This window comes from Panthera uncia, assembly GCF_023721935.1.
Source record: "Panthera uncia isolate 11264 chromosome C1 unlocalized genomic scaffold, Puncia_PCG_1.0 HiC_scaffold_4, whole genome shotgun sequence".
Taxonomy (NCBI): domain Eukaryota; kingdom Metazoa; phylum Chordata; class Mammalia; order Carnivora; family Felidae; genus Panthera; species Panthera uncia.
In genome coordinates this window covers 27,992,848-28,014,049 of record NW_026057585.1, presented here as the reverse complement: position 1 = coordinate 28,014,049, position 21,202 = coordinate 27,992,848, and the positions used below count along the sequence as shown (strand labels likewise).

Below are 21,202 nucleotides of genomic sequence, written 5' to 3'. Positions count from 1 at the left end.
TTTTGAGTAGGCTCTACACGCAACGTGAGACTCGAACTTAAACCCTGTGTTCAAGAGTTGCACGCTTCACTGAGCCAGCCACGCACCCCTCATTTTACTTTTTATTTCTCTAATGACAGACGATCTTGAGAATCTTTTTATAGGATTATTTACCGTCTCTGTATATCATTGGGAGTTTTTTGTTCATATCTTCTGCTCATTTTTTAAGTCGGTTGTTTGTTATCTAATGTTGAATTTTAAGAATTCTTTTATATTTTGGACAGAAGTCCTTTATCTGATATGTGATTTACAAATATTTTCTCCCTGATGGTGCCTTGCCTTCTTATTCTCTTAACAGTGTCTTTTACAGAGCAAAAGTTTTCCATTTTCTTTTTTGAGTTAAAATTGACATATTGTATTTGTTTCAGGTATTCAACATAATCATTCGATACTTGTATACATGGTGAAGTGGTCACCACAATAAGTCTAATTACCGTCTATCACCATACAAAGTTGCGAAAAGTTTTTTCCCTTGTGATGAGAAGTTTTAAGATTTACTTTTTGGCAACATTCAAATATACTATAAAATATTATTGAGGGACACCTGGGTGGCTCAGTTGGTTGAGCATCCATCTCTTGGATTTCTGCTCAGGTCATGGGATTGAGCCCTGTGTCAGGCTCTGCACTCAACATGGAGCCTGTTGAGATTCTGTCTCTCTCTTCTTCTAGCCCCTCTCCCACACTCGTGCTCTCTCTCTCTCAAATTCAAATAGTAATAATAGTAATAATAATAGTAATAATAATAATCATAATAAAATATTCTTGACTGTAGTTGCCATGCTAAAATTTTTAATTTTAATAGAACCCAGCTTACCAGTTTTTTCTTTTATAAGTTGTAATTTGGTGTTGTATCTAAATTCATCACCAAACCCAAAATCTTATGTTTTCTTCTAGAAATTTAGGGTTTTGTATTTTAAATTTATATCTCTGATCGATTTTGAGTTAATTTTTGTATAAGGTACAAGGTCTGTATCTAGGTTTACTTTTTTTGCATGTGGATATCCAATTGTTCCAGCACTATTTGTTGAAAAGACTATCACAATTGAATTGCCATGATGCTTTTGTCAAAACTCAGTTGACTATATTTCTGTAGGTCTGTTTTTGGCCTCTGTTCTATTCCACTGGTCTCTGTGTCTCTTCTTTCAACAGTACATGCTGTCTTGAGTACTGTAGCTGTATAGTTACTCTTGAAATCAGGTAGTCTGAGTCCTTCAACTTTGTTCTTCTTTTCCAACATTGTGTTGGCTATTTTGGGTTCTTTGCCTTTCCATATAAGTTTTAGAATCACTTTGTCAATATCTACAAAATAGCTTTCTGAGATTTTGATGAGACTTACCTAAATTTTTAAAATAATAAAGTGGTGTTGAATTTTGTCAAATGCTTTTCTGCATCTGTTTTTAATGATTACAGTTTTCTCCTTTATTTTTTTAATGTGCTGAAGTATATTACTTGATTTTGAAATGTTAAAGCAATCTTGCATTCCTATAATAATTTCAACGTGATGTTTTACTCAATCTGTTTATAGCTAGATAAGTTACCTGGTATTTTGTTGAATATTTTTGCAACTATATTTCTGAGAGAAGTTGCCCTATAATTTTTTCTTTGTTTGTAGTGTCCTTGTTATGTTTAGATCTCAAGATCATGTTAACTTCATAAAATGAGTTAGGAAGTATTTCTTCTTTTTTTTTTCTATTTATTTATTTTTTAAATTTATTTGGATAAGATTGATATTATATCTTCCTTAAATGTTTATTTGACTTTACTAGAGAAGTCATCTTGGCCTGTAATTTTCTGTATTAAGTAGCTTTTATTTTTCTTTTTTTTTACAGTTAAGTTTATTAGGTTAGAATTCACATATAATCAAATGCAGACAGTTTAAAGTCCAATTTGATGAGTTTTTTAAATTTTTTAATTAAAAAATTTACTTCTATAGTTATCGTATGGTGTTATATTAGTTTCAGATGTACAATACAGTGATTTGATAATTCTATACATTACTCAGTGCTCATAATTGATAAGTGTACTTTAATCCCCCTCACCTATTTCACCCCCCCCCCCCCCCTTCCCTCCTCGTAACATGTGTTTGTTCTTTATAATTTAAGAGTCCACTATTTGGTTTGTCTCTTTTTTACTTTTTTCTTTTTTAAGCCTTAAGAGTTTATTATTTTATTTTATTTTATTATTTTAGTTTTTAATTTACATCCAAGTTAGTTAACATATAGTGTAATAATGATTTCAGGAATAGAATTTAGTGATTTATCACTTACATATAACACCCAGTGCTTATCCCAGCAAGTGTCCTCTTTAGTGCCCCTTGCCCATTTAGTCCATTCCCCCATCCAAAACCCCTCCAGCAACCCTCAGTTCTCTGTATTTAAGAGTCTCTTAAGTTTTGTCCCCCTCCCTGTTTCTATATTATTTTTGCTTCCCTTCCCTTATGTTCATCTGTTTGTATCTTAAATTCCACATAGGAGTGATGTCATATGATATTTGTCTTTCTCTGACTGACTTATTTCGCTTAGCATAATACCATCTAGTTCTGTTCACATTGTTGCAAGTGGCAAGATTTCATTATTTTTAATCACCAAGTAATATTCCATTGTGTTTGTGTGTGTGTGTGTGTGTGTGTGTGTGTGTGTGTGTGTATACACCACATTTTCTTTATCCATTGATCCGTTGATGGACATTTGGGCTCTTTCCATACTTTGTTGTCAATAGCACTGCTATAAACAGGGTGCCTGTGCCCCTTTGAGACAGCACTTCTGTATCCTTTGGATATATACCTAGTAGTGCAGTTGCTGGGTCATAGGGTAGTTCTATTTTTAATTTTTTGAGGAACCTCCATACTGATTTCCAAATGCAAGCACCAGCTTGCATTTTCACCAGCAGTGCAAAAGAGATCCTCTTTCTCTGCATCCTTGCGAACATCTGTTGTTTCCTGAGTTGTTAATTTTAGCCATTCTGACAGGTGTGAGGTGGTATCTCATTGTGGTTTTATTGTATTTCCTTGATGATGAGTGAGGCTGAGCATCTTCTGTGTGTCTGTTAGCCATCTGGATGTCTTTGGAAAAGTGTTCATGTCTTCTGCGCAGTTCTTCAATGGATTATTTGTTCTTTGGGTGTTGAATTTGATAAGCTCTTTATAGATTTTGGATACTATTTATCAGATATGTCATTTACAAATATCTTCTTCCATTCTGTAGACTGCCTTTTAGTTTTGCTGATTGTTTCCTTCACTGTGCAGAAGATTTTTATTTTGATGAGGTGCCAATAGTTCATTTTTGCTTTTGTTTCCTTTGCCTCTGGAGACATGTCAAATAAGTTACTGCAGCTGTGGTCAAAGAGGTTGTTGCTTGCTTTAGCCATTCTGACAGGTATAATGTGATATCTCATAGTGGTTTTGATTTGCATTTCTCTGATGATGAGTGCTGTTGAGCATCTTTTCATGTATGTCTGTATGTCTTCTTTGTAGAAATGTCTGTTTATGTCTTCTGCCCATTTTTAACTTGGATTGTTTGCTTTTTTGGTGTTGAATTGTATAAGTTCCTTATATATTTTTGATTCTATTTATTGGATATGTCTTTTGCAAATATCTTCTCCCATTCTGTAGGTTGTCTTTTAGTTTTGTCAATTATTTCCTTTGCTTTCTCAAGCTTTTTATCTTGATGTAGTCCCAATAGTTTATTTTGCTTTTGTTTACCTTGTGTCAGGAGACATATCTAGAAAAATGTAGCTATGGACAATGTCAGAATCATTGCCTGTGCCGTCTTCTAGGGTTTTTTATGTTTTCAGGTCTCACGTTAGGTCTTTAATCCATTTTAAGTTAATTTTTGTATATGGTCTGAGAAAGTGATCCAGTTTCATTCTTTTGCTTGTAACTGTCCTATTTCCCCAATACCATTTGTTGAAGGGACTTTTTTCCCATTGCATATTCTTACTTCCTTTGTTGAAAATTAATCCATGTGAGATGTTAATCATGGTTTATTTCCAGGCTTTCTGTTCTGTTCCATTGATCTATGTGTCTATTTTGTGTCATTACCTTACTGTTTTGATTACAATAGCTTTAGAGTATATCTTAAAATCCTGGATTGTGATACCTCCAGTTTTCTTCTTTTTCAAAATTGCTTTGGCTATTTTGTGGTTCCATACAGATTTTAAGATTTTTTGAATTTACTGAAAAATGCTGTTGGTATTTTGATAAGGATTACATTAAATCTGCAGATTGCTTTGGGCAGTATAGACTTTTAACAATACTTGTTCTTCCAATACACGAGCATGGAACATCTTTCTATTTGTCCGTGTCATCTTCATTTTCTGTATCACGTTTTGTAATAGAGTACAGGTCTCTCACCTCCTTGGTTAGGTTTATTTCTGGGTATCTTCTTATTTTTGGTGCAATTGTAAATTAATTTCTCTTTCTGCTACTTTCTGCTCTTTCTCTTTCTGCTACTTCTAGTGTATAGAAATGCAACAGATTTCTGTATGTTGATTATGTGTCCTCTGTCCCTGTTGCATTCATTTACCAATTCTAGTAGGGTTTTTTTGGAGTCTTTAGGGTTTGCTATATATATATATACGTATATATATATATATATATATATATATATCATGTCATCTGCAAATAGTGACACTTTTACTTATCCTCATTGATATGGATACCTTTTATTTCTTTTTGATGTCTGATTGCTGTGTCTGACTTTCAATACTGTGTTGAATAAAAAGTGATGAGAATGGACATTCTTGTCTTATTCCTGATCTTAGGGGAAAACTCTCAGTTTTTCACCATTGAATTTGATGATAGCTGTGTGTTTTTTACATTTTTATGTAAATAATAATACCTCTTATTATTTTGAGGTATGTTCCCTTTAAACCTACTTTGTTGAGGGTTTTTTTTTTTTTATCATGAATGAATGTTTTACTTTGTCAAATGCTTTTTCTGCATCTCTTGGAATGATGGTATGGTTTTTAACCTTTCTTGTGTTGATGTTTTATGTTGATTGATTTGTGAATATTGAACCACACTTATATTTGCATGTCAGTAATGAATCCCACTTGATTGTGAATGATTTTTTTAAAAATACATGTTGGATCTGGTTTGCTAATATTTTGTTGGTGATTTTGCATCTAAATTCATCAGAGGTATGGACCTGTAGTTTTCTTTTTTTGTGGGCTTTTTAACTGCTTTTGGAGTAAGGGCAGTACTGGCCTCATAGAAAGAATTTGGAAGCTGCTCTTCCTCTTTTATGTTTTGGAATAGTTTGAGAAGAATAGGTATTAACTCTTCTTCTTTGAATGTTTTTTGGACTTCAGTCAGGGTCATCTGGTCCTGGATTTCTGTTTGTTGGTAGATTTTTGATTAATGATTTAATTTCATTGCTGGTAATTGGCCTGTTCAAATTTTCTATTTCATCTGATTCAGTTTTGGGTATTTATACATTTCTAGGAATTTATGGATTTCTTATAGATTGTTCAATTTGTTGGCATATAATTTTTCAAAATATTTTCTTATAATCCTTTGTATTTCTGTGGTGTCTGTTACTATTTCTCCTCTTTCATTTCTGATGTTATTTGAGTCCTCTCTCTCCACCTTTTTTTTTTTTTTTTTTTGTTTTTATTTTTGTGAATGGTTGAATATTTACCAATTTTGTTGATCTTTTCAAAGATTCACCTTCTGGTTTCATTAATCTGTTCTATTGTTCTTAGTTTCTGTTTTGTTTATTTCTGTTCTAATTTTTATTATTTCTTTCCTGCTACTGGTTTTGAGGGTTTTTTTCTTCCTAGCTCCTTAAGGAGTAAGGTTAGGTTGTTAATTTGAGATTTTTCTTCTTGAGGTAGGCTTATATTACTATAAACTTTATTCTTAAAATGGTTTTTGTTGCATCCCAAAGATTTTGGACTGTTGTGTTACTTTCATTTGTCTCCATGTATTTTTTTTATTTCCTCTTTGATTTCTTGGTTGACTCCTTCATTGGAAGTAGCACTTTATTTAACTTTCATATATTTGTGTTCTTTCCAGGTTTTTTTCTTGTGGTTGATTTCTGATATCATAGCGTTGTGGTCAGAAAAGCTCTATGGCTTAATTTCCATCTTTTTGAATTTGTTGAGACTTGTTTTGTGACCTAATGTGATCTGTATATTAATACTGATCCATACATGAATACTCCATGTGCACTTGAAAAGAATGTGTGTTCTGATACTTTATGATGGAATATTCTAAATATATTTGTTAGATCCATCTCCTCCAATGTGTCATTTAAAGCCATTGTTTACTTAAATGATTTTCTGTTTGGATGATCTATCTACTGATGTAAATCGGTGTTAAAATCCCCTAGTATTGTTGTATTACTGTCAATTACTTCCATTATGTTTGTTATTAACTGCTTTTTGTATTTGGGTGCCTCAGTGTTGGGTGCATTAACATGTACAGTTGCTACATCTTCTTGTTGGATTGTTCCCTTTATGATTATATAGTGTCCTTCTCTGTCTCTTGTTATAGTCTTTGTTTTAAAGTTTATTTTGTCCAATATAAATATTGCTCCCTTGGCTTTCTTTTCACTTCCATTTGCAGGATGTTTCTTCACTTTCAATCTGCATGTGTCTTTAGTATGAAATGAGTCTCTTGTAGGCAGCATATAGATGGGTCTTGCTTTTTTATCCATTCCATCACCCTATGTCTTTTTATTGGAACATTTAGTCCATTTACATTAAAGTAACTATTGATATGTATGGACTTACTGCCATTTTGTTACTTGTTACGGTTGTTTTTGTATTTCTTCTCTGTTCCTTTCTTACTCTCTTCTCTCATGGTTTGCTGGCTATCTTTAGTGATATAATTGGATTCCTTTCTCTTTATTTTTTTGCATATCTGTTACTGGTTTTGATTTATGGTTGTCGTTAAGTTTATATGTAACATCTTTTGCATATAGCAGTCTGTATTAAGTTGATGATCGCTTTAAGTTCGAATGCATTCTTTATACTTCTCCCTGCCACCCTTCCCCCCACGTTTTAGGTATATAAGTGTCATACTTTACATCCTTTTATTTTGTGAATCCCTTGACCAATATTTATATATGTACTTTATTTCACTGCTTTTCTGCTTCCTGCTTTTCTTAGTCATACTTATGGTCTTTCCTTTCATTTCAAAAATTCCTTTTAACATTTCTTGTATGGCTAGTTTAGTGGTGATGAATTCCTTTAACTTTTGTTTGACTGGCAACCTCTTTATCTCTCCTTCAATTCTGAATGATAGCCTTGCTGGATAGAGTTCTTGGCTGCAGGGTTTTTTTCTTTCAGCAGTTTGAGTATGTCATGCTACTCCCTTCTGTCCTGGAAAATTTCTGCTGAAAAGTTTGCTGATAGCTTTATGGGATTTCCTTTGTATGTAACTTTTCTTTTCTTTTCTTTTCTTTTCTTTTCTTTTCTTTTCTTTCTTGCTGCTTTAAAATTTTTCTCTTTATCATTACTTTTTTCCATTTTAATTGCTATGTGTCTTGGTATGGACTTCTTTGGGTTGATTTTGTTGGTGGCACTCTGTGTCTCCTGGATCTGGATTTCTGTTTGCTTCCCCAGGTTTGGGAAGTTTTCAGCTATTATTTGTTCAAATAAATTTTCTCTCTCTTTTCTCTCCCCTTTTCTCTCTCTTCTTCCTGTGTCCCTGTTATGTGAATATTATTGTGCTTGATGGTGTTGCTGAGTTCCCTAAGTCTATTTTTAATTCTTTTTTCTCTCCCCTGTTCAGGTTGATTGCTTTCCATTACTCTATCCTCCAGGTCTCAATCCTTTCTGCTTCTTCTAGTCTACAATTTATTCTCTTTAATGTATTTTTACTTTTAGTTATTGTGTTCTTCATCTGTTATTGGTTCTTTTATGTTTCCTATCTCTTTGTTGAGAGGTCCTCCACTCTTTTCTCAAGTCCAGTAAGTATCTTTATGACGATTACTTAAAATTCTCCATTTTATTTACATCTCTTGTAATTTTGTCTTGTTCTTTCATTTGGGACATACTCCTCTTTCTCTTCATTTTTTCTAACTCTCTCTGTGTATGTGTAGTAGGAAAGTCATCTACATCTCATGGTCTTGAAAGTAGTGCCCTTATGAAGAAGAGATTCTATAGTGCTCTGCTTTGCGGTGCCCTATTCATCAGAACCTCGTACTTCAGTGGTGTCTCCTATATGTGTTCATGTGACCTACTGTTGTTGCTGAGCCACTTTTGCCTCAGTCCATTTGGCTCTCTTTACCTGTCGTGGGTAGGCGTTGCTCCCTGTGTTCTTAGTGGGCCAGTCTGGGGCCACCTTGGGCTTAACTGAGTCAGACCAGGCATTTGCCAGAGATGCAGTAGCATGGAACTGTAGGGCCCTTTCCCTCTGTTGTCCCCTGAGAAGCTTTTTTTTGGTTATTAGGTCACATTCTCAGACCCAGTATCTGCCCCTAGCCCACTTGTGGGGCTGGAGTTAGACCAGTATGTGTAGTTATTTTCCTCTCTCACTGATGGCAGGAGGCGTTTTGGAGTGGTGCTGGCCCCTTATAGGGGTGCTTGCACATTGCCATGCCTGTGGCACTGCTTTGGATAATCTCCTGTCAAGGGTGTATTGGAGAGGGCATGTTCGCAGGAGAACATGGAGGTGGGATGCTCTTTGTCAGGAAGGTCTGAGCTACTGTACTGCAGGAGGGGACCTGCAGCTGCCCAGGAAAACACCTATGCAGGCTGGGATGAAGGAGATGGGTCCCCAGGAGAATTTGGGGGGTGGGACATGCTATTCAAAGCTAGGTGGAGAGTGTACATGTTTCACTGGTTCTCACAGGTGTCCATGTATGTATGCTAGGGGGTGGGGGAGGATAATGGCGCCTACCGGCTCTTTTGTTCTTGGAGAAGTCTCCCAATTATCACTGCCCCTCCAGCATATACTCTGAGCTTAGTAAATAAATCTCCACCTATATACCCCAGGTGTCTTTGAAACTGGTGCTTCTATGCTATATCTCAGCAGGGCTGTTTGTTGTGCTTTCTCTTAAGGACAGGGATTCTGTGTTCCTGGCTCTTGCAGAGCTGAGGCTAATTTTTAGAGTTCCAGGTGTTAAGTCCCACTGATGATTAGGCCCTTCTGATATTTAAAGCCAAATTTTGTGGGGATTGGCTTCCCTGTGCAGGTTCCTCCTTACCTGGGTGTCTGGTTAGGGGGTCTGCCCCTCTCTGCACTGGTGGTGCCCCTCCCACCACACATAATCCCACTGATCTGTTTGGCTCCTGACGGCATCTCTGCCATCATCTGAAAGGCATCTCTGCCTTTCATCGTGGCCTCTTCTCTACTTTTAGCTGTGGAGAGACTGTTCTGCCAGTCTTTGTATCATTTCTGAGATATTATACTGACGTGGGTATTACCTAGCTGTATCCATGGGATGAGGTAGACATTGAAGCCTAGCACATTGCCATCTACCTGGAAGTCCTGATGGGTTGTTACTAATGTATAAACCTGTGGAACTTCTGCAATCAAGATAGAGAATTTTCATCATCTGAAAGTTCTCCCGTGTCCGTTTACCTCCCCTCTCCCTAGCTCCACAAATTAAGTTTCATATGCTTATTTGCCATATGTATATCTTCTTTGGTGCATGTGTGTTCATATCTTTTGCTCATTTTTAAATTGGGTTCTTTTCCTATTTTTGTGTGTTTTTAATCATAGGTTATTTTACCTGTCTTAGAATTTCATGTAAATGAACTTAGACATATTATGTCCGGTTTCATTTGTTTGGTATAATGTTTTTGAGCTTTATATTTGAATATTATACATATCAGTATTTTATTCAGTTTTTACTGGTGAAAAGTTTTGCAGTATTTTTAGATATGCCACATTAGTTCTTTCTCCTGTTTTTAGATACATTGGTTTCTCGCATTTAGCTTTTACTAAGAAAGGTGGATTTTCTGTGCAAGTCTTTGTGTAAATATATATTTTCATTTCTCTTGGGTAAATTCCTAGGGATAATTTCTAGGTTTATGGTAAGTGAGTGTTAGCTTTTTTGTGAAATTGACAAACATTTCTTCAAAGAGGTGGTGCCATTTTACTGCATGCTAGGAAGTGTTCTAGTTGTTCCGCATCTTCACCACCAGTTGACATTTGTCAGTCTTTTTAATTTTTGCCACTCTAGTAGATGTGTAGTGGTATCACACTGTGGTTTTTATTTGCATTCCCCTAATCTACATAGTAATGTTGATTATCATTTCATAAGCTTATTGGCCATTTGCATATCTTGTGATTTTTCTGGTCATCTTTTGCCCATTTTTAAAAAAAAAATTTTTTTTTTAACATTTATTCATTTTTGAGAGACAGAGACAGAGCATGAGTGGGGAAGGGGCAGAGAGAGAGGGAGACACAGAATCCGAAGCAGGCTACAGGCTCTGAGCCATCAGCACAGAGCCTGATGCAGGGCTCAAACCCACGAACTGCGAGATCATGACCTGAGCCGAAGTCGGACGCTCAGCCGACTGAGCCACCCAGGCGCCCCTTTAAAGCATTCTTAAAGGAACTGATTTGGCACAAATTTTAATATAAGTAAACTATTGAGAAACAGATATGTATCTTTTCCCCCCTTAACAGGAATCATGTCCTGTTCTGACCATAGCTTTTTCAGTCCTAATCTAATGCTCAAAACTTGATGTGCTATCTTGCTATACAACTGAGCATAAACTTGTTTTTTAAAGGAAGATAGTTTCTGTCAATATATTATCTGATCAATTTTTTGTGTATGCCCATTGTTTACCTGGATTATTTATGTGCTTGTATTTGGTTGTGATAGTTCTCTACACACTCTGGATTCAAGTTATTTGGTAGATATATGTTTTACAGGTATTTTCTCTGAATATTTTGCTTATCTTTCCATTTTCCTAGAAATGATTTTTAAAGGACTAAAGTTTTTAATTTTGTTAAATTTAAAATTTTTATGTTAAAAAAACTTTTTTTTAAATTCTACATTTATTTATTTTTGAGAGACAGAGTGAAACAGAGCACGAGCAGGGAGGGCCAGAGAGAGGAGACACAGAATCTGAAGCAGCCTCCAGGCCCTGAGTAAGCAGTCAGCACAGAGCCTGACACGGGGCTCGAACCCATGAACTGTGAGATCATGACCTGAGCTGAAGTCGGACACTCAACCGACTGAGCCACCCAGGCGCCCCTAAAATTTTTATGTTTTTTTTAACAAACTGGTTCATGCTTTTTATTGCCCTAAGAAATCTTTGCCTACCCCAGAGTTGCAAAGATTTTCATCTTTTTTCTTCTAGAGATTTTATAGCATTAGCTTTTATATTTAGGTTTTGGTTCATTTTGAGTAGGTTTTTGTGTATGGTGTGAGGTTAATTGTCAAGGTTCATTTCTTTCCCTTCAAATCTCCACTTCCAGTACCTTTTGTTGATAACACTGTCTTTCCCCCCATCAAATTACCTTAACAACTTTGTTGAAAAGCAGTTGGCCATATATGTGTGGTCGGTTTTTGGATTTTCAGCTCTGTTCCATAATCTGTGTGTCTGTCCCTACATAAATACCATATTATCTTGATTACTGTCACTTTATAGTAAGTCTGAAAATCATGTCTTCCAACTTTTTTTCTCCTTTCTGATGCTTATTTGGCTATTGTAGTTCCTTTGTTTTTCCATATACCTTTTAAATCAACTTATCAGTTGCCACTTAAAAAACTTGATTGAGATTGTGTTGAAATGAGAAATTAATTTAGGCAAAGTGAATGTGTTGACAATTTTGGATCTTCAAATTATGAGCAAAGTTTAGCCCTCTCTTAGGTCTTTTAAAATTTATTTCAGCAATGTTTTATAGCTTTTAATGTGGAGGTTCTGCACTCTTTTGTTACATTTTTTTCCCTATTTATTTGACCTCTTTTGATACTAGTGTAAATGAAGTCCTTTCCTTCATTTTCTAGTTGTTCACTATTACACCTGATTATCTTTGGATGATTGCTAGAAATGTTATCGAATATTTATAGAAATAATTTGACACTCTGGGCGATGTTATTTTAACGAAGACTGAATTTCCTTCTGCTTCTGTCCAGATGTTAGGCTAGATGCAGATCACTTTAATCCAGTTAGGGATTGAGCGGATTCAAAGTGGGACTTCAGTGCTAAAAAGGGCTTTTCTATTTCCTGTTCATTCTTCATTTAGGGTATAGCCCTTCAGAATCCAACTGAAATTTTGAGATCTCCACCAAAGCCTCCCCTCTTTGATTGACCCGAATTTCAGTTTGTATGCCTCCAAGCTTATAAAGATTGCCAAAAGCTATACTCAGCTTCTTACCTCTCAATCATTTTTTTTTGGCTTTCATTTGGCAATCACCTCAATGGAAAAAGTTTCCTAAAATACTTAAGTCAGCTCTTTTGTCTTCTTTCTTATAACTTATCTCAAAATCTGTGACCATGGTATCTTTCTGAGGCCTTCAAATCATAACTGCTGTCTTAAAAAAAATCTGTGTGCATGTCTATATCTATATGTGTCTGCCTTTTTTCTTAGCTATTTTCAGGAGTGTTGCTCTGAGACACCCTAGTAAGTCATTGCCAGAAGTATATTTTTCTTCTTGTCCCCTCCACTCTTCCATCTCATTCTCCACTAGAATATAATATTGTTCTCTGTATCTCATTTACTGCTGTATTCCTAGCACTTAGTATACTGCCTAGCACAAAATAGCACAAAAATATCTAGTCAATAGATATTTGTCAAATTAAAGAATGAATAATACATTGACATTTTCTGTGAAAAGATAGAATGGAAATTCAGAAGAAAGCTATGTTATTTCTCATAGCTAAGATATAGCTGTTCTTTAGCATAATAGGGTGAGTTCTGAACTTGAATTCAGGACCTTTATAGTTCTAGTGCCTTTTTAATTGATATTCCCTCAAAATGTTAAATAACATCTTTTCTTTATCCATTTGTAAATTATTTATTACTCTCTTATTCATGGAAATAGTTTCAACTGTTATTATAAAGTTAAAGAGTTTTCAAGGGAAAAAATAAAAAAAGATAAAAAGGACATTGGAATTAATGTTCTAATTAACTAATCAAAATATTTAAGTATAAATATAGGTTTGTAATTTTTATGATGGTTATAATTCTTCCAGTGAATACAATCAAGGCAAATAGCTTGTTATCATGTTTTAAGAGGTAAAGATGAAAAATTTCATTAAAAATTACATTTTGCATAGTACATAGATGTCTACCTGTGTTTTTCTCCCTTTCCTTTAGAGCCATTTTAAGTGCCAGATCCAGTTATTTTGCTGCAATGCTGAGTGGCTGCTGGGCTGAAAGCTCCCAAAAGTGTATTACTCTTCAAGGGTAAGCATAATTTTTACAAGCCAGCTTGACTGCAAATAATACTTCATACAAAACACTTGTAATGAATCTGTTTTCTCCATATATTCATTGAAATGTTTCTCATGTTGTGGTATTCAATGAAGTACATCTTCTGAAAATGAGAGATAGTAGGGAACATTTAGTAATAGAGGTAGCATGTTAGTCTTCCCAGACTGTTAAAATAAAATATCACTACTGAGTGGCTTAAACAACAGAAATTTATTTTCTCAGAATTTGGCAAGATCAGAGTACCAGCAAGGTTTGTCTTATGAGAGCTCTTACCTTGGGTTGCAGACAGCTTATTCTCTGTGTGTGCTTAATGGCCTTCCCTTAGTGCATGGGGGCAAGGGGAGGTGAAAAGAAGGTAGAGGGAGAGAGACAGAGAGAGCTCTCTGGTTTCTTCTATTTTAGCACCTCAGGGCAGGGCCCCATCTTATTATCTAACTTAACCTCAATTCCTTATAAGCCCCATCTCCAAATATAGCCACATTGTGGAGTTAGGCCTCAGTATATAAATTTGGGTGCGTGGGGAAACACAAATATTCAGTATGTAAAAGGTAGTTTCTTTTTTATCTTTTAAAGAATAATTTGGATAGGTGTGGATTTCATTGACTTATGAGGCAATGGTGTATCTACACAATTTGTGGCAGTTTATATAAACTGCTAAGATAGTTATTAAGAGATAAACTAGTACCTTAAATGATAAAAAGGACCCTTTGTTTTTTTAGTGTTTATTCATTTTTGAGAGAGAGAAATTCTGACAGAGCGTGTGTGGGGAAGCAGCAGAGAGAGGGAGACATAGAATCCAAAGCAGGCTCCAGGCTATGAGCTGTCAGCACAGAGCCCAATATGGGGCTCTAACCCACAAACTGTGAGATCATGACCTGAGCTGAAGTCAGACGCTTAACCGACTAAGCCACCCAGGTGCCCCAAGAAGGACCCTTTTTTGGTCACAGATAATCACTGTGAGATTCTGTAGTGTACAGTATGGGGAAGGGCTTTCTCATCAGGAAAAATGCCTGGGAGTTCTGAGGGAAACTCTCAGCCCTGCATCTTGGCCAGAATCTTGGGTACGGAATAGTGATAGTGGCAATTCCATGAAAATGGATGTATGGAAATTACTGATAAATTCTTAACCATTTATTTGTCACCCTGACCTATAATTTTTGTTCTTCTTGGTTATAATCATCTGGTTCTCTTACTAAGTAGAACAAATCTCCAAATGCCTGTCATTTTGTAATTTTTCACTCTATAAAAAATGGATTTTATATGCCAAGCTAAAGAGTTTATTATCCTGGGTAAAAGGGATGTATAGATAGAGCAGTTGGTGACATTCTGTTATCACTATTGAAAACAGTCTGAAAAGTATACGTATCCTACTGATAAGATCTCTTCCTTTATGATGAATTTAAAATATCTGCTGAATAAATAGTGCTAGTAGAGGCTAGAATCTTTCTAAGTGTGCCAATCCTAGGGATAATTATATTGGTGTAATTTTGGAAAATTTTAGATGTTTTAGACATCATTTTAAAAAACTGTCAATCCACTCTCCTTAGAAATGAATTCAACAGAAATTTAAATGGAGAGAGAACACTAGTTTGACTCAAAATGCAACTTCTGACAGTCATTAAAAAATCACGTGATTCTGTGTAGTGAGAAAAAAGTCAAAAGAAGAGTGTGATTATGGGATCTCATTCTACAGCAAGGGAAAGTAATTTACAGAAAGCACATGTCTGATTTTTTCCTAGAAGAAATCTTAGTTCCTTGTAGGTTTAGTGACAGTTTTTACTGTTTGATGTCTATTAGGTAGCTATTTCTTTCTTCCTTTCTCCAAATAGATTTTGTCCTCAGGAGTAATAGTAATGCCATGTTTTTTCTAGGCTTCTTCCACATTTACTATGCACTTTGATTTTTAGAATCACTCTTTGAGAGAGCAGGTGTATTCATATATTGCAGATGAGTAAAAACAAGATCAGTTAAGTTAAATGTCTTCCTGGAGTCACCAGGTAAATAAGTGCTTATGCTGAATATAAATCACATGGTTTTGATAAGTACTTCAGTGTCGATTCCACCACAGTCACTAAAGAGTTTAAAAGTTTCCTGTTGGCATGTATTCTTGAGCTAGTGCATACTCGTCTCCTCCACTGTTTAAATCCTTGATTTTCAAATTTTATCCCATAGAACCCTAAAGTTCTTGGTAGTATGTTAGGAAACACATGGCATGGGATTGGGATCTGAGGGGAAAACTATATAGGAAGGGCTGCCCCTCCAACCAGAACTGCTTTACTTTTATCTCTTTTATATTGTTTAAGATGACCTCTGAGTTTAGCTATAGGAATAAAGGGAGTCCTTAATCAGCCCTCATGAGTGATCAGATTAAACATTCAAAACACACAGGCTTTTAAAGATGCAGTTTATTTAGAGGTTAGTAGGCAAGAAGGAAGTAGTAGCATCAACTGCTGGTCTCTACTCTCTTAACCTATAATTTTCCATCCTTTATTATGATGGGTGTGATGGATGAATATCTCCTGTTATAATATGGCCTGACTACCACTGACCAACTTTAGTAGCTTGCTCAAGGGAAAGCCAAATAGAAGTAGCCAAACTTGTTTTAGAGTTCTGTTTGGCTTTCCCTTGAGCAAGCTACTAAAGTTGATGAATGGTAGGCAGAGACAGATATCATATGATTTCACTTATATGTGAAATCTAAAAAGCAAAACAAATGAATAAACAAACAAAAGTCAGAAACAAACCCATAAATACAGAGAACTAATGACTGACAGAGGGGGAGGGTGTGGGTGTGGGCAAAATGGGTGAAAGAGAGTGGGAGATATAGGCTTCCAGTTGTAGAAAGAATAAGCCACAGGAATAAAAGGTACAGCATAGGGAATATAGTCAATGGTATTGTAATAGTGTTGCATGGTGACAGATGGTAGCTACGCTTGAGGTGAGCATAGCATAACATATAGAGTGGTTGAATCACCGTGTTGTATTCTTGAAACTTAAGTAACGTTGTGTGTCAACTATACTAAAAAAAATGTCATTGAAATAAAAGTATGTTGTAGTAGTGACAGCAATGATCAGGCTCACTCCCCTTATAGTATTTTCCTCTCTCTTCGGTTGTGGTAAGCAAGGCTCTGTTTCTCACTGGTTCATCTTTCCTATAGCTACTAGGTCAGCAGTGGTGGCTTACTGCTGGAAATCTCACATTGGAAATAAGGATACATTTCTTTTTGGCTCAACTGTTTTGTTTGGTAAAGCAAGGTTTTCTAATACTAAAATGAAGGAAGAAAGTTTCTCCTGACAGATACTGGGTTTTATCCATATCCTTTATTATCATCACACAATATTTTTTGCTTTTCCCTCTTGTACCACGTATCAAATTGACTGTGTCAAATTACCACCTACAATGGTATTAGTATCATAGGATATAAAGCTATAGGAAGGCTAAAGGGAATTTAAGAAAATTGAGGCTAAAAAGGATTTAGAAATTTTGCTTTTTAAAAAACTGCACCTTAAAATTTTTTTTTATATTATAACAATCTACAAAACAAATTCTTTTTTCACATTCACATTAGCTTGTATTGTGTACTTGGGTAGATGTTTGTGTGGGTAATATAGTACAGTAAAAAGATCATGGACGTCGGTGTCATTATAGGTAGTCCAGTATCCAGTCCTAACTTGCTACATGACTTTAGGGTCATTGTGTATCTTCCCTGAGTTTCCTAAAGTTGTTGAAAGGATTAAATGAGATATAGTGCTTGGTATGTAATATATAGTGCTTATTAATATTTGTCTTTTCTTTTTTCCCTAGATTAGATTGTTCTCATTTTCTAGAGAGAAATGGGTTCAAGCAAGGTCCATTACCAATACCAGGACAGCAGTGCCTGCTTTTGCTTGATCAGCAGCCTTTTTTGGAACTGTGCCACTGTTGTATGTCTGCAGGATGTTTCCTGCAGTAGATTAGAACGAAATCCTGTCTGTCCTCACAGAAAAGAATTACAGTGTTTTTAATGAGGTGGTAACTCATAGACCTATAATGCATATGATATTTTTCAAAAGGGATAGCCTTCAGTAAATGGAGGTAGGAATAGTAGAGTCCTGTAATCCTAGTTCTACCTGTGCCCCAGTATTGGGAGGTGGTAGGAAGTTGTCCAGTTTTCATGGACAAAGGTGGAAATTCTCAACATCCTATACTGGACATTGAACCACAGCCAGTATTTATATAACTGCACACATTTCAATTTTTATATAAACAGAAGTCTTCCATTGGTGGCTTGGGGATTTAGAACATAAATCTGGATTTTCTCATCTCCCTTGGGAGATTCCTGGGATTACACTAAATTTTCAGAATGATCTTTCGAAATATAAATTAGATATATGTATTTCTCTTCTGACTAAAATTGCTCAATGCCATCTCATCACAGTGAGAATGAAACTGTAATCTTTACCACCAACCTATAAGACCCTGTATGATCTGGCTCCTGGGTTTTTCCAGACCATCCCACCTAAATTAACTACAGCCCAACTCTCCAGTTACCCTCTTTTATATTATCTTGTTATGTTGTTTTCATGGCACTTTTCACTATTAAAAGTACCTTTTTTATATATATTTGTTTACATATTTACTGTCCATGGCCTCCCTCTACAATGAAAGCTTCTTGTATCTTCGAGGTCTAGAATAGAGCCTAGTATTCAATAAATAATTGAATGTGAATGAACGAACGAATGAATGAGTCCCTATGTTACCTTAGCCCACAGACACAGGACCCTGAAACTTTAGGAAGCACACATAAAGCACAGAGATTTTAGTAGACTAGATGTATGTTTATTCTCTGATCTTAGAGCTCTGTCCTCTCATAGGTCTTTCTTCCCTAAATATATGTAATGTTTTCATCTCCTAAAAGCTTTTCTGATTACATTTATTTGTTAAAAAAAAATTTTTTTTAATGGTTTTATTTATTTTTGAAGGAGAGAGAGAGAGACAGAGCATGAGCAGGGGGGAGGAGCAGAGAGAGAGGGAGACACAGAATTCGAAGCAGGCTCCAGGCTCTAAGCTGTCAGCACAGAGCCCGATGCGGGGGTCGAACCCATGAACCGTGAGATCATGACCTGAGCCGAAGTCATACACCTAACTGACTGAGCCACCCAGGCACCCCTATTCTGATTACATTTAAATGGGGATAGTGCTTTCAGTCTTTCCATTTAAACTGTGGGCTGTTGAAGTGATTTGTTGTTTTTCTAGGTCATTTGATCATGTTTTTATAAATACTTTTAGTAAAAATACAAACGAGTTACGACACTGTGATGAAAATACAGTTTAGTAAAACATCTGTAAAACTGAGGGAAAATGTTTTCTTGCTGTTTTTATAACCATATATTGATATATAGGCCCAAATGTCTGGATGTTCCTATCTAGTTTAATAAAACTATTGTTTTTCTTTAGTCATTATTATCTTTTGCTTGAAAAGTCAGGTCTGGAAAGAAACTATTATTTAACCATAAATGACCAATCCTCATTAACAGTAAGAAGAATAGCTCTTGAAATTTTGATGGAAAGTGCATGGGATAGTATATATTCTAGTAATTACACTAGTGTTTTAGATTAGCAGACTGCAGATAATGTGGCATGATTATTCTGAGATTAAATCTTGCCATATCCATAGTATGTAAATTAGAAGAGATTTGACTTTTTTTCCTAAGTATTAAAGATGTGGAGTTTTTGAACCAGCATAAACCAGTACTCAGCCATAGTGGGGGGGCCAGTAAATATGTATTAAATTAATTAATACATATTTAAATTAATTAAATTAATTAAAAAATACTTACATATTTTCAACTTAGTATTCCTCTGAAGGCAATGCTGTAAGTGCCCAAGTAAGCCATTCATTAAACATTCTTCAAACATGTCTTGAGCATATGTTATATAAGACCATAGAATCAAACACCTGAGTCCTACCCTGTGGAACTCTATTTCTTTTCTTCTCTCTTTCCTTCTTTCTTGCTTTTAGCAGATTAGATACTGTAATATCTTAAGATTGTATAATATTATTAAGCTAGCTTAACAATATCAGCACTGTTCCCACCCTGATTTCCACTGCAGAGCTCCAATATTGTGTGGGGGAAGAAAATTCTTCTCATCCTGGGGGTACCGAATCAATGCTGACATTCGGTTGCTACTAGAACTACAAGGATAAATAAGATACAGCCTGCCCTAGCAGGACTCAGTCTAGAAGGAGAAACAAATGTGTAAATAAAGATATCACAAGTCAGTCTGATAAATGTGATAATGGAAGTATATAGTATAGTGTACTGCTTAAGAGCCCATACTTTGGAGTCAATAGGCCTAGATTTAAATGATAGTGTATCACTAGCCATTTGGCCTTGGGCAAGTTACTTGATTTCAGTTTTTCATTTATAAAACAAGACTAATAATAGTATCTCCTATTGAGTTGTTACGATTATTAAATGAGCCAGTGGCACTCAAAATGCTTATTAGCTCAGTGACTGGTTCATAAGTGCTCAATAAATGTTAGTTATTACTATGTTTACCATTCAGTGATTTTTTTTTTTCCCTTGGAAACATTAAGGAAACAATCAGAGATAAAGAGCCACGTGTCTGGTTTCTGAAAGATGAAGTAAGTAGAGAGGGAGAATATTTTAAACAGAGTATATGGATGTACTAAGGCATAGATGTATAAGGAATTATAAGTAGTTCAGGTGCAGGAAATGAGTAGTTCATTTATCTTGGAACAGCTGCTAGAGAGGGTGAACTAGAGGTCAGATGATAAAGAACACTATACACCAGTCTAAGGAATTTGAACTTTTTTCCTATGGGCAATAGAGAATTGTTGAAGGGTTTTCACTCTAATAGCAGTGTGAGAAATGGGATGCAAAGAGATAATTTCAGGTAGGAAACTTACATGAGAGAGAAGATACATAGTACAGATAAGAGAAAAAATTTCACCTCTCCCAGAGCAGTCAGAGGAGAAACAGACAGCAGAGGCTAACTTCCAGAAATTTTTGAAGCTATAAGTGATGAGATATAATGAGGGAGAGGATTAAGATGAATCTCATGCTCTAATTTAGGTATCTAGGGGTGCCTGGGTGGCTCAGTCGGTTGAGTGTCTGACTTCGGCTCAGGTTATGATCTCGCAGTCTGTGAGTTGGAGCCCTGTGTCAGGCTCTGTGCTGACAGCTCAGAGCCTGGAGCCTGCTTCAGATTCTGTGTCTCCCTCTCTCTCTGCCCCTCCCCAACTCATTCTGTCTCTTTCTCTTTCTGTCAAAAATAAATAAACATTGAAAAAATTAAGAAAAAAAATTTAGGTATCTAGATGATAATCTAGATGCTGAGATTTTTGGGCGGGGTTCAAAATAATATGAAAGAGTCAGTAGATTAAGTAAGAAAACATTTTCTTTGTTATTGATAAAAACACTTCAAGTAGTAAAACATGTATTAAGGTAAGAGCCAAAGTTGACTTGCTTACTGTGTCTCCTCTATGACTACCCACCTGAAATAAAGTCTGAAATTGGATAGCAGGTGCACTTTTTCCCAATCACATCTTCAGACTCGTTCAGCAGAGAAGAAAGGAAAAAAGAAATTACATTACCTCTCATCTTGGGTTCCTCTGGACCATTGAAAAGTGGTTATTGTCCATGAACCAGATGCAAGAAGCCCTGTAACAGTGCTATGAACAAAATAGGAACAGCAAAAAAATAAATAAATAAAGACTGAACCTGGGGTGCTGGGAGAGGTAGGAAAGAGGAAGGAGGCCATGAACTCAGTTTGAGATCTAGTAGTCAGTAGGACGTAAAAGTTACCACTCC

At 35.7% G+C, this 21,202-nt stretch overlaps 1 protein-coding gene across 4 annotated transcripts in view; it reads left to right on the top strand.

Annotated features, from left to right (window-relative positions):
* The window catches only part of BTBD8 (BTB domain containing 8), a 116,829-nt gene that overhangs the window by 47,114 nt on the left and 48,513 nt on the right, over positions 1-21,202 (top strand). For all 4 annotated transcript variants that reach the window (XM_049618421.1, XM_049618420.1, XM_049618419.1 and 1 more), the window contains one exon: positions 13,268-13,357. In XM_049618421.1, coding sequence (XP_049474378.1) covers positions 13,268-13,357 — 90 coding nt within the window. The remainder of the gene's footprint in view (positions 1-13,267; positions 13,358-21,202) is intronic.